At 42.0% G+C, this 14486-nt stretch overlaps 1 protein-coding gene across 1 annotated transcript in view; it reads right to left on the minus strand.

The window, feature by feature from the left end:
* Positions 1–14486, minus strand: part of FMN1 (formin 1) — a 110279-nt gene that overhangs the window by 74157 nt on the left and 21636 nt on the right. Inside the window, exon 3 of the mRNA XM_053381935.1 lies at positions 11366–11427. Coding sequence (XP_053237910.1) covers positions 11366–11427 — 62 coding nt within the window. The remainder of the gene's footprint in view (positions 1–11365; positions 11428–14486) is intronic.

Genomic DNA, 14486 nt, shown 5'->3' on the forward strand with positions numbered 1-14486 from the left:
AGTAATGAATTGATAATAAATTTTATATATTTACCTACAAATATTTTTCAGGCAAAGGAACGAATTTAGGGGAGGGACAAAGAGGTTCATAGACTCTTCAGCTTTTTGCATGATATTCTCATTCTTTTCACAGCTGCTTCTTTCTTTACCCAGAAACAGCAATAACACACTTGGGCTGTCACACACTTCACATTAAATAACAACAACAACAATACAACTTGTGCATACCCCCAAAATTGGTGGCCTTGAAAAAAACAAAAACCCTTGAACAAAGAATACATTTGTTTTAAATTTCAGCAACTACAATCAGAGGCTTAACAATGAAAGGATATTTGGAAGAACAAAATACTGTATGCCAATTTGCTTAAAAATCAAAATTCCTTTCTCGAGACACCTCAGCCATCATAATCTGTTTCATATGCTGCATTAATATTGTCTTCAAGGACAAGCATTTCGTTTTATTCCCAATGCATGGACTGAGAATAATATAATTCAAGACATGACACATGCAAAAATCCCCAGGACACTAAAATATTTGTGTTGTTTAAGAGGTGTCTATGGAATCCAAATGTGCATGTGAGTGAATGAGAGATGCAATTACATGTAGGAGATGTGGCAATGGAAGATTAACAGAAAGCGTAAGGTTACCAAAATACTATTCGGAAAAAAAGTTGCGGAAGCATATATGTTATATATGGAACTGCTTGATTTAAAACATTACATACAGCGCAGTGGATCTGGATCCGGACTTCTTGAGAGCAAAACTCCAAGTACAGAATATTTGCAGTGGGAAACGGGCAAAATGATTTCTTCCAACTCCTTCTTCCCCTTTGCTCCAGAAGGGCTGGAGAGCCTTCTAGTACAGTGTGGGAAGTAGCACCTGGGAGGCTGCAGTTGGAAGGGAAAATCCTCCACCGGGAGTCTTCAAATTACAGTCATACCTCGGTTATAGAACAAGTTAGTTCTCAAACATTTTGGCTCCCAAACACCACAAACCCAGAAATGACTGTTGCGTTTTGCGAACTATTTTTGGAAGCCGGACATCTGACTGGGCTTCCGTGGCTTCTGATTGGCTTCAGGAGCTTCCTGCAGCCAATCAGAAGCCGAGTTTGGGTTTCCAAACATTTCAGAAGTCAAATGGACTTCCAGAACGGACTCGGTTCAACTTCCAAGGTACAACTGTAGTGAATGGATGGAGCCCTGCTGGTAAGCCATCCTCTACCTTGCTTACTGGCCTCCGGGAAGGTCGTGCAGGGGTCCTGGGATGCTCTCAGAACCCTTGTGCCAACTTCCCAAAGGCTGGTAAGCAAGGCACCACCTTCCTTACTGGTCCTCTGGGGAGGATGTGTAAGGGCTCTGAGAGTGTCCAAGGGCCCTCAAGTGACCACCCCAGTGCCTGGTAAGCAAGATGGAGGGCTTAAAAAGCTCTTTCTGTGGCAGGTTGTTACTCCTGCCTGGCAAGGAAGAACCGTAGGGGGAAATAAGTACAGCAATGCCACAAAGTCTTCTGCTATGCTGAGGTTCAAGATAACCCTTCTGCTTTTCAACAAGTCTTCACGAGTCAGTGACATTAGTGGCTATTTTCAAATGTACGGCTGTTAATTCTAATGAATGAGACTTGATTCTCTAGCAAAAGGTAGAGGGAGAGGAACACCCTAGAATGCACACTTTATTTCAGCTGTTGTCTGTGAGAGGCAATTACAATGAAGTTCTATCTTGAGAAAATCATAGCGCATTAATATTAATGAGTAGGCATCTTGCATCATTAATCTTACTGTGATCTGACAAGTTTTGTGTTAAGAAGTGGGGAGGGGGGGGAAACCTAAGATAAAAAGATACGCCAAACAAGTTGTAGCAGCAGAAGGTTCAATGGTGTGGTCAAATGAGAGTGGTTGGATCTAATAAGAACACGGTGTGGACTAGAGGGTGATTGTCTCTGATCTTGGAGAATGTTTTTGGACACCTCGCAGCTCTTTTATTGCTGTAGCTGATTAAAATGAAAAGCCTCACAACTAAAATGTTCTTTTTGATGAGGTTTTCTTTTTTTTTTTTACCATGAACTATAGACCTTGTAGTCCAGTGGGACAGAAACCCTTTGATCTTCAGCAGCCACATAAATTCAAGGTCATAAAACAGCGTTGGATTGGATTTTATTAGTGTGGCTGATGCCAGACTTGTAGAGTTGCCATGCTTCTGAGGCAACCATGATCCCACCTTCCTATTCTTTCCATCCAGGTTTTTGCATGTGAAACCACATTACTATTTTTTTGTGATCTGAAAAAAGCAAACACCAGAAAAGAAAGGCGAACTGGCAAGAAGACTCGTGGATTAAGCCATAATTTTAAAAAGCTGGCATTAGAGAAGAATATGCCATTATTCAGCGTACGTTAAGTCCATGTTTTGTCAGCCAAAAACATATATGCAGAAAACAAAAGTGAGCATCAGGGAATGAAGTCAATACATTCCTGGTTCAGCTCTGAAATTGGTCCAGTTTCATTCCAGTTCAGGTCAACAAGTGGTCAGGAACAGAAATATAATAAAAGACACATCCAATTTCTAGTATAATAGACCATTTATATCCATACAAGATACCCCTTAGAGACACTATATGTTGTGGTTGGACACTACGCATCGCAGTAGTAATTTTTTAAAAAAATTAAACAATGGATTGTATCAAAAGGTGGCTTTGCCTTAACAGACAGCTCAGGTAAGACAAGACACCCTACTTTTATCAATTCCAGAAAACTCACTCATTAATCATTTGTGCTATTTCCCCTCTATCACATTGTTTCCTTTTTAATAATACTTGTTTTGGACGAGAGGACTTGTGAAATATTCCATAGAAATATTTACACATTTCAAACAGTGTGAGTTGCAAAGGAAGATAACAGAAGTAATATTCAAAGAAGGTCCCAAGCCAAGAATTTTCTTTATCATTATGATTGCAATTAGGCAGTCTCCAAAACATCACTACAGCCATTTCTATATCTGGATAGTATTTACGCTGCAATACATATGGATGGGGAACAAAGAGGCTCCTTGCTGCTTTTACAGTCTTCTCTTATTGGTTCTTGTGAGGGTTTTTTGTGCTTTTTAAACTGCCTGTCTATTATTTCTGTGCTTTTTGCAAAGACAGGACGTTTGTTCAGACCTTACTACCTATGGCAAAATCCCAGCTGACTGAAGTCTTGCAAGCCCGCAATACCTTGGCCTCTAACCATGGAGAGATAATGCCAAAACCAGGCTGTTCCACATTTATTTGACTGTAGTATCTCTCTTGATACCAATGCCAGTGAAGAAGCAGGAGGGAGGCAGGGAGTTACTGCAGTCTAATAAACTCAGCACAGCCTGGATCAGACCTTCCTTTCTCTCCTGCAGTGAGGGGATGGGAGGGATTGCCCAAGAACCTGAGACTCTAGTTTTAAGTTTTAAGAAACAATTTCCTCTGAGCATCAAAGAACTGAGAGAATCATGTAAATCTTCTGAAGATCTTGGAGCATACCACAGTTCTTGCATTTATTCAAACATGAACTGGAAGAAGAGCCAATACATTGTATAAAAACAATTATGCTTCTATGTTCCTAATAGTATCAAGATGTTTAGTATATGCCTTCCATGGCAAGTAAATATACCAGACGTGTAGTCACGCAAGCAGTTTAGCTTTCAACTTTGATAATAAGGAGATTTGTATTGAAACTTTATTTCAAGCGTCAAAAATACTCTGCAGCAATAGAATGCACCAAACATTTTATGGTTCCCTATATATCTGAGTGGCCTTATAGGCTGTAGCAATTACATGAGATGGGTTATTATAATAGTTTCTTTGCTCTTGATTCCTTACAGTTCTTGTGGGTGCATGTAACTTTAAATAGCTATAAGATATAAAATTATCAGTGATTACACACAAAATCAGTGGAGTTTCTCATGGAGTTTATAAGTGCTGTACAGCGACATATTCTTAATTCCAATTAAGCCAATGGCAGCTAAACATAGGGAGCTGGTTCCTTGTGTGGATAGTCCCTACACAAAAACAAGAGAGCGCGTGGGCACACAGAAACAACTTTCCTAGCCTCCTGTCTTTGTTAGAGGACAGCAATGCAGGCAAGACAGTTCCTTTCTTACTCTAACCAGTCCTTTTTCCTGAGGGGTACTCACGGGTACTGGCAACTCCCCCCCCCCCACTGGTTAAAAGTGTGGCACTTACTATAACTACTTCATGGTGAGTACTGGCACTTTTTTCTAGAAGAAAAGCACTGACTCTAACTATTAAGTTGGGGAAAACTGGATTTATGGATCAAGTTTTTAAAAAGTGTTATAACTATGTGTAGTCACGTTAATAGGCATTATTAATGACCTGCTGAATCTTTTCCAGTTTCAATAAGCAACTGATATATGCTCAAGAGAGGATTTAACAGCTTGCCATCTAAAATGGGATGGCCCATCATAAAATTGCATCCCTGTTCCAGAATAATGAGATATAACACAAGGTATTGGGATCAAATAAGGCCACAGCTTTATTACAGATGTCAGAAGTTTGGCATAGGCATTGGGTACCACCACTGACTTCCGACCCAGCTGCCACAAGTAAACCCTCAGTTACCCCAACAGCTGGGTGGGGGTGGAGCGGCGCTATGACTTACATAAAATAGGAGTGCCCCTTGTGGGGTCGCCTGTCTTGAGGAGTGCATACCCTCCAACATTTCTCCGATGAAAATAAAGGGCATCCTAAGGGAAAGTGGAACATTCCGGGATCAAATCTGAAACCAGGACAGATTCTTTAAATTAGGGACGTCTCTGGAAAATAGTGAAACTGTCCTGTGCTCTTAGCCCCCACCTGGGCATTAGGACAGAAGCAACTCCTCCCAGATTCTTTTTACCAGATACCTATTACTCAAAGGGGCAGGCAGATGCTAAAACCTCCCCTCCAGCTTACCAGAATGAAATTACCATTGGAAGAAAAAAAGGGGGGGCTAAGAGGGGCTTTTCTTTAATCAATACTAAATACCTTTAGGGAATTTCCAAAGCACAGTTAATTTGTGTTCGTTTGTTTTTTGTTTCAATAATAATAAGTTATTATTATTTTCCTTGTTAGCTTGAACAAACATCAGCAAAGAGCATATTTAGTTGTTATACACTGTCACCTGCAGTTTAGTTCATAAGGTTCAATGTGACTAAGGCATGCCATTTGTGCAGCTTTAAGAATAGGAACCCTCCAGAAATAAAACATCCAGCAATATTCCAACAATAACAAAGCAGAAAAGCTCTCTCATTGATATAAACAGATGCAAGAAAGAAAGGGCCACGAATCAGTTCCACTCTCACTAAAGATTCTGTGCATCAGCCTAGGAGAATTGTTGATCCCTCTTATTCTATTACCAATAATCTTCTACACTTCTTCCCAGAAGCTCAGGGCCAAACTAGATGCACACTTAACAAACAGCAGGCAGCAATATGTATTGATTTCCTTTAACTAATTACAGGAGATGGGGAGCCACTGTGAAGGCAGTGCAAAGGAAAGGGAAGGGTTATCTCTTTATTCTTCCACTAAGACTGGAATGGAGATAGTTCCTCCATGTGGCTAGCAACTATGCAAACGAAGTTCCTATTTGCACCAAAGCAAACAGGCCTGGAATAAGATTTCTATTAAGCGGATGCAACTTCCTAGTGGCACAGGACGAGGATGGGAAGAAACACAAGAGGGAGCTCTTTCTGTGTGTTTGCCCACATGCTGCACGAGTTGCCAAAGGTCAAAAATAGTATTTCAGCAACAAGCGAAACTAATTCACATAGGTAGCTGTGTTAATAGTGTATTCAGATGTTTGGTACTAAAGTATTATCAAATGTGTAAAAGGAGATTCTGAACATACAGACCGCACCCAGGCGCTGATGCTCCCACCAACTAACTTCCCTGACTGTGGTGTAATTCATTTCAGGCCAACAAGGACCTACATACATATCAATGAAGTTTCCCTCCCTGTGGAGGGAGCCCAGAGTGTGTACATTTGTACACACGTAGACCACGTTCAGACTGGTGGCAATCACATGCTGCTAGCACACATATCAGTATACAGAAGGTAGGGGGGCAGTCCATGTGTTCTAGACACCTTTTCACACGCTCAGTACTGAAAACCTGAATGAGTCTACTCTGTTACATCAAAAACGATAGTCTTGTAGAAGTTTAAAGACCAGCACAAGCTTTTGTGGACTGCAGCCCACACAATTAGTTACATAAGCTGTTATCTCCAGATTAAATATATTACACAGGTGTAGATAAAATTATCAAAAGCAGGAGCAAAGGACCAAGGCATGTGGGAACTGCAACTGGCGATGCTTCCGCACAAAGCTAAAAAATATTCAGGAAAAAAAGAGTGACTATTGCCAACAACAATAATCAGCAACAATAACAATCTTCCTAATTGTGCTATGCAAATTCATGGGATACAACAGCAGCAAGCTAACTAGATGAAGTTTTGATTTGGTGCAATGGCTTCATTGTAGAAACCAGCATTATGTTTCACAGAAATGCTGTACATGCTTTAGGGTAATTTTGCAAACAGTTTCATCAGCTGTAGGGTTCAAAGAATCAAGACTTCATTTGTATGCTGATTACAAGACTCATATGATGCATACATGTGGATGAAACCATGTGCAGAGGGCTCGTACTTTTCAAGTAAGAGTGGAATTTATTACAAACCACAAGCTGAAAGACCTTCAGCAGCAGCAAAACATGAAATACTGAAAAAGGTAAAAAAGCTCATTAGGAAAAAATTGACTTGGCGACCTCGGCTGCAGCTTTGGACTGTAGTTAAGTTTCAGCATCCAAAAGTTTTCTTCAAAGTGTACATGCTGGGCTCAATGGAAGCTCTCTTAGGAAGAAATTTCAAGTAAAAAAACAAAAAGGAAATACTCGAGGCATTTCAGAGCTTTTATTGTGATTGTCAAAAGGATTTGTTTCTATAAAATAGGGAAAAAGTCATTTTAAAGAGCAACTGGCTTACTTAAGAGAACTATAATGCTCTACATCCAAAGAGTTCCAAGGCTGCAATCCTATACCCACTTACATGAGAGTAAGTCTCACTGAACTCAATGGAACTTAGAATCATCAAATTGCAGAGTTGGAAGTGACCCTGAGGGTCATCTAGTCCAACCTCCTGCAATGCAGGAATCTAGACTACAGCATCCATAATTATGAAAATGAATGCTCAGTGATTTGAACTGTAACTGCACGTGCCATTCATATTTTTTTTAAAAAAACATTTTATGGCAATAGGCAAGCAAACTTGCAAAAAGGCAAGCAAACTGCAAAAAGTGCCCCAAGCTAATTTAACAATTCTGCATTCATGTATAAGCTACCTTTAAAACATTTCGAAGTAGTCCCATCATTGCCTTCCTGGAGAATCCCTCTATTTGCACAAATTATCCCATGTAGACATCGCTATTCACTCCCTAAACTCTTCAACAGAACTGCCACTTTAGTCTGTTTCAGATTCTGTTTTGGTTAGGGTTTACAATAATTGCTTCTAACTCTGTTCTATATGCTGTTATATACATAACACATATATATCTCCATTGCCAAAAACATGATTACACAACTAGCCTGGCATATAAACAGGCAAACCAGCTGGGGTATTTCAACAGAACTAAAGATGTAGGGACAATGGATACCATACAGCATCCCAATTAAAAAGCTTGAAATAATTCACTATATCCCATCATTACTTTTTGATATTTGAAACAGTAGATGAGAATACAAAGAAATATGAACTACTAAACATGTCACATTTCCTCTAGCACATGCACAAAACATTTATTTCTGTATATTCTTGCACCTATTAATCTGTAATATCCATGAAATCTTGTGCCCCTGACATTAAGATTAAAGCACACCTGTGTGGCAGCAAATTCCACAGAAATCACAAGGACTAAAGCCAATTCCTAGGCTGTGTCCACACTCCTGTTTACGCAAAGGGTTCTTTGTGTATAGCTGGCCTGTACATAACCCATTCTGCGTGACAACGGCACCTAGAAGCCATGAGCAGTGGTTGTTCTGACTATGGTAATTACCTCCTGAAATCAATTCTTTCATTTCTTTTACACACAGTAAGATCCAATGCAGTGATTTCACCATGAGATTATCACATCAGGGCAATGTCCTATATATAAATAGCAAAATACAAAAAATGCAATAATGTGTCCCACTCACCCTGGTTCCGATGGCAAAGAGGTACTAATGTAGTCCAAAAACAGCCGGGGACCAATGGCTGAGAAATACTGGTGGCAAACCCTCTTTCCCTTACAGCATGGTCCCAATCTAGCTCAGCACCTAACTTGTGCTAGCTGTCTGTTAAATAAAAAAATCTGCTAATACCAGAAAACAGAACCTGTCTCTGGTATACAGGAATAGATCAATGTATGAAGCTATGTAGGAACAATTTCTTTTTTAAAAAGATGAAAGCTGCAATGTTTGGCATTTTACATGAATCTTTCTGCGAGAGAAACATGACTTGGTCTGCAGTTTGTGTCTGACAAGCATAAAGTAACATCATCTCTACTTAACTGGCCAACAATCTGGGAGTAGCTAGCGATAATGATGTGAGATAACCTCTCCTATGAGTATGTTTGCTCAGGTGGGCCATTCTTCAAAATAGAGATATGTTGCAGATTATTTGGGTTTGGTTTTAAAAAAACGACAGCTCCACCTCAACATACTAAAACCTCAACCACTTAAAAAAGAAAAGAAAGCTCTGTACTAAAGGGAGATTGCAAAATAGTTGTAGCATCCCTTCAGTGTTATCACAGAATGTCATGGCAACTCTCCCAGAGGTGGACTGTACAGCTTCAACTAGCACTGCCATATATAAGTAAGCTATGGAAGCTAGGAAGCTGCCTTATACTGAGCCAGACCATTGGTTCATCTACCTCAGTATCGTCTACACTGACTGGCCGCTGCTCTGCAAGGTTTCTGATAGGGGACATTCCTAGTTCTAGAATGGAATTGAACCTTGAATCTTCTGGATACAAATTAGATGCTCTGCTGCTGATCTATGGTTTTATAGACCACACTCCAAAATTTGCATCTATACCTCTTGATTTTTTTTTCAATCAAGAAAGGAGAACACATTTACTTTTTCCTCTAATGTTTCCTGAAACTTTTATGTTATCCAGCACAATTCAAACCTCAAGGAAAAAGTAACTTCCAGTTCTTAGAACCTCACCTATCCAGAGCAGTTTTTCAGAGAGTGTAAGGATAAGAGACTAATGGCAAAAGTTGCTTCCCACCTTCTACCAGTGGGAGCATCCCACAAGCAGAACGCCACTCAGGGGATACTGCTGCCAGGAGGAACCAAGTCTCGACCCCAGCCATTATTTCGTTTATTTCATAAAATTTATATACCCCTTGATTGTAAAAAACAACCACGTCCAAGCAGTTTACAAAAAAACAACACACAAAAATCAAGAAAAAAATCACTAAAACAGATAAAATTACCTCAGCATTTTAAGCACCTGGGTAGGTTTGTCTATGCAAAAAGGATTTTAGCAGGTGCTATTGATGCTCACCTGCCATTCTGTGGACTGGTAACCGAATATTTTGCTTTGGATTTTAAACTTTTGTCTCACTGGCCAACCTGGATTCCACTGATGATAGACCAGAACCATTTCTAATTTAGGCAGCAGCAACAAATTAGAACTGCTTTCTGCTCAACTCCATAGGATGACAGCAATCAGAATAGAGGCCTATTAAAAATTCAAGCTAGCCTATGGCCACAGGGAATCCTGGCTCCCTTGGGGACATTCTAGGCCTCTTCCCTGAATTTTCTGCTTTCATTAAAAGCTGTTAAGTGTAAAGCAGTAAACCTTCTGGTTTACTGGCCAGCAAATTAGAAAGACAAGGAGATAACTGACCCAGGCCAGCTCCTCTTTTCAGAAATCTTATTTGTTTTTATGAATATTTAATACAATGAAATAAATGTAAGCACAACACAGCACAATTCTAGGTCAACTCAAAAGTCCATTGTATCGAATTCAATGGGGCTTACTCCCTGATATTTAGGGTTAGGACTGCAGCTTTAGACCATCTTTATTTAGGTTCTGGACGTTCCACATTCATTCCATCCCCCCACTTTGTTACCTTAAATACAAAGTTTTTGGCCATGGACCTGGAAATAGGACAAGGCAACTGCTCTTTAAAGGATACTGAATGTACAATATGCACTACTGCTTTTGTTTTAATATAAGTACTATACATACTCAAATAAAAGCAAGTTTGAAGCAGCATAAGGGAGGGGAGAGAGAGAGAGAGAGAGAGAGAGAGAGAGAGAGAGAGAGAGAGAGAGAGAGAAATACTTAACTGACCTCTGGTGGGGAATGCAGAAAATGCATTTCTACAAGAATTGTATATATGTGGACTTGTCCTATTGGTCCCAGGGAATGAAAGAGTGGGCTTTCCAATTTTGTGCCATGTCAAAAATCGAGAAGCATAATGCCAACTCCTTCAAAGAAGTAGAAGACCTAGCACTGACCCTGTGGTATACTGCAGGACGTGAAGATATGTACCAGGCATGAAACAAATGTACACAGATACTGTCTCTTCCTGCACAATATGGTTGAAGCAGGTAACTACAATCACGATGGGGGAAATGTGCAAATAATTTATGTTCTAACATGTATCCTGATATACTGGATATAAACACATGGAAGTATGTTCCACTGTTTTAACAGAACTTACTCCCATGAAAATGTGCTTGGGATCATAGATTACAAGATGAAGATGAGATGTTATGCACAATAGCTTCTTTTGTCCTATTGCCTTCTCTGATCAAACAAGTCCGCAAATTTTTGAAGCACTACACAAACAAGTTTGACTACAGATATTAGCTGGGTAAGTGTGCACACCATCACTCATCCATTTTAATTCATCAGGGCTGCTCTGATGTTTGAATTCAACAATTTCTTGGGCCTAACAATATCGGTTTAACAGATTCTTTTGCACCAATTTGTAGTCTCTGAAGAAGAAAAAACCCCTCAAACTCAACTTTTTCCAGGCTAAGATGAGCTGAACTGCTAGTCAACTGAAAGCCATTCAAAGAGAATATATTGAATGCATAATCATATTCTTCCTAATTCTTGTGTATATAGACTGCTACAATCATTTCACTGGAGTGAGCAGATTCACACGGGTAGAAGAACGAGACCATGGATCTGCATCCTTCACTGGCACCTCTTGCAGGGAGCAGCTCTGTGTACACACTGGAGCTCCTGCGCCTGTAAGGAAGGGCTCTATCAGAATAATTAGCAAGTTATACAACATTTCTAAAGGGGGGGATCTCTTTTTTAAAAATAGTTTTGAACGAGAAGAAATATTTACCTTCAGTTTTTCAACTTCATTTTTGTGCTCCTTCTTTAAGTGCAAAATAGCAGCATGGTACTCTAAAAGTAAAATAAACGAAATCACTAGTCAGATCAATGACACAAAAGTTACTGAAGTTCCAATGTAAGCACTGCTTCTAATAATAATAATAATAAAATTTTATTTATACCCCGCCCTCCCCGGCCAGAGCCAGGCTCAGGGCAGCTAACACCAATAAAATTACAATAAAACATAATAGGGGGGAAACAAACAAACAAACTAACTAACTAACTAACTAACTAACAATTAATTAAAATACGGGTTAAAATACAATTTAAAATGTAGTCTCATTTTAATAGTAGCTCATAAATCAAAAACATAAGGGGAGGGAAACATAAGAGTCAGACTGAGTCCAAACCAAAGGCTCTGTCTTGCAGGCCCTGCGGAAATATGTAAAGTCCCGCAGGGACCTAGTCTCTTGTGACAGAGCGTTCCACCAAGTTGGGGCCAGTACTGAAAAGGCCCTGGCCCTAGTACTCTATCTAACATGGGCCTGCCAAAGGACATGTTCTGGCTGCAGTAAAGTAAGGTTGGTACAAAGGAGGAACTAACAGTGTAGTTATGGCATTGTGTTAGTTTGAGCATCCTGAAGACCAAGGCCTATTAAGCCTATGAATGTCACTGTTTATGACAGCATTTTAACGTATCTAACTTTTGACTTTGTATTCTGGAATTAAAAATATTTTAATTTATGGATTTTAATACAATGAAATAAACCAAAAGTGGATACGCTTGCCCAGTAATGTGACTTGGTGAATGGTACTCTTATAGAAGTGCGATGGAGTTTAATAATGAGGAGAGATGAGAGGGAGAGGGAGAGGGAGTGGTGGCGATTCAGGTGTATGTACACACCTGAATATAGAGCCTGCTGGTCCACCCTCTATGTCCACTTGCCTCCTGGCCCCACCAAACAGTTGCAAGGAGTGCCTAGGCACAGGCAGTGAGTCTCAGTCCAGTCAAAGGTTTGCAGCTGATCAGCTGATTGAAGGCTGCTGAAAACCTTGCTTCCTTTGTCCACATGGCTTGAAATCAAACTATGTGGGCATCTGCTGTCATGGTGATGTTAGATGATAGGCAGGTGGACAATCCACCCCATCTGTCAAAGTGGCCTGTGAGGGTTTGGGGAGTTCTGGCTCTGGACAAGGTAGATCCAGTCCCCCATCCTTCTCTTACAGTCTTGAAAATGGAATAGGTGATACAGGAAAGGTGTTTAACATTTATTAAATGCCAATTATCCTTGCTAGGTAGAATTTGCATTCACAAGCCACAGACATTCCATCAGCAAACAAAATAGGAGGGATGGGATCAGACAGATGTTTTATGTGGAATAGACAGAACAAATAAGACTAGAGTGGTTGAACAAATAATCACTGAAGAAATTGTTTGTGGTGTTGAAAGTAATAAAGGAAGACAGCAAAGTGATATAAAAAACAGAAAGAAGGTTGCTGTTTCATTTACTGTTGCTAGACTAATCTACCAGAATATACATTTATTCCAAGTTTATGGAGACTGTATATGAGGATTTCACTTTCTCGTTTCAAGGAAGGCAGAAAGAAACTGCCCTAAGAACAGCTTGCTTAAAGCAGCATTTGGCTCAGTAAAATGTATAGCTAATTCTGCTTTCTAGGAAAGGGATGGAATCTACATTGGCTGTGGCTACCTAGGAAAGTTAACTTCAGGTCATAGTGGAAAGCTCACAAAAGTGTCATCACTGGGTGATAAAAGGTAAAGGGACACCTGACCATTAGGTCCAGTCTCGGACGACTGGGGTTGCAGCGCTCATCTCACTTTATTGGCCAAGGGAGCCGGCGTACAGCTTCCGGGACATGTGGCCAGCATGACTAAGCCACTTCTGGCAAACCAGAGCAGTGCACGGAAACACCGCTTACCTTCCCGCCAGAGCGGTACCTATTTATCTACTTGTACTTCGTGCTTTCGAACTGATAGGTTGGCAGGAGCCGCCGACCTTCTGATTGGCAAGCCCTAGGCTCAGTGGTTTAACCCACAGTGCCACCTGCCCCAAGCACTGGGTGATACACTTTAACTATTAGGGAAAAGGGTTAAAAACAAAACAAGGATCATTAACACCACAATATACCGTATTTTTCGCACGATTGGACGCACCGGACCATAGGGCACACCTAGTTTTTTGGGGGGGAAATAAAGGGAAAAAAAATTCCCTTTATTTCCCCCCCAAAAGCAGGTCAGGGAAACCGAACCAGGTCGAGGAACAGCGGGATAGTGGCGCTGCGCCTCCCTGCTGTCCCCCGAGCTTGTGGGGCTGGCTGATGTCTGCCTGGTGCGCGGGGCGCTCTGCTTCAGGGCGCCCCGCCCGCCGGGCGGCAGGCTGCTATCCGCAGCTTGGGGAGCCTTGCGGAGAACTCCTGCAGGGCTTCCCACGCTGCGGATGTCTGCCCGGCGCGAGGGGCGCTCTGATTCAGGGCGCCCCGCCCGCCGGGCGGCAGGCTGCTATCCGCAGCGTGGGGAGCCTTGCGGGGAACTCCTGCAGGGCTCCCCACCCTGCGGATGTGTTCCCGAAGCGCCGTGCGCTCTGCTTTCAGGGCGCCCGACGCTCCGGGAAGCAGGCTGCTATCCGCAGCCTAGACATCCCTGCGGGACCTCCCGCAGGGTTGCCTAGGCTGCGGATGTGTTCCCGAAGCGCCGGGCGCTCTGCTTTCAGGGCGCCCGACGCTCCGGGAAGCAGGCTGCTATCCGCAGCCTAGACATCCCTGCGGGATCTCCCGCAGGGTTGCCTAGGCTGCGGATGTGTTCCCGAAGCGCCGTGCGCTCTGCTTTCAGGGCGCCCGACGCTCCGGGAAGCAGGCTGCTATCCGCAGCCTAGACACGGCTAGCGGAGCGCTAATCCCGAAGCTTGGGGCTGCGGAGCTCAGCGCACCCCAAGCTTCTGGGTGCCGGCAAGGTCTAGACGGCTAGCGGAGACCTTGCCGGCACCCAGAAGCTTGGGGCGCGCTGAGCTCCGCACGCCCCAAGCTTCGGGATTAATGCAGCGCTCCGCTAGCCGTGGGAGAGCTGGGTCTCCCACGGCTAGCGGATAGCTTCCTGAAGCCTGGAGAGCGAG

Source organism: Podarcis raffonei, chromosome 1, assembly GCF_027172205.1.
Source record: "Podarcis raffonei isolate rPodRaf1 chromosome 1, rPodRaf1.pri, whole genome shotgun sequence".
NCBI lineage: Eukaryota > Metazoa > Chordata > Lepidosauria > Squamata > Lacertidae > Podarcis > Podarcis raffonei.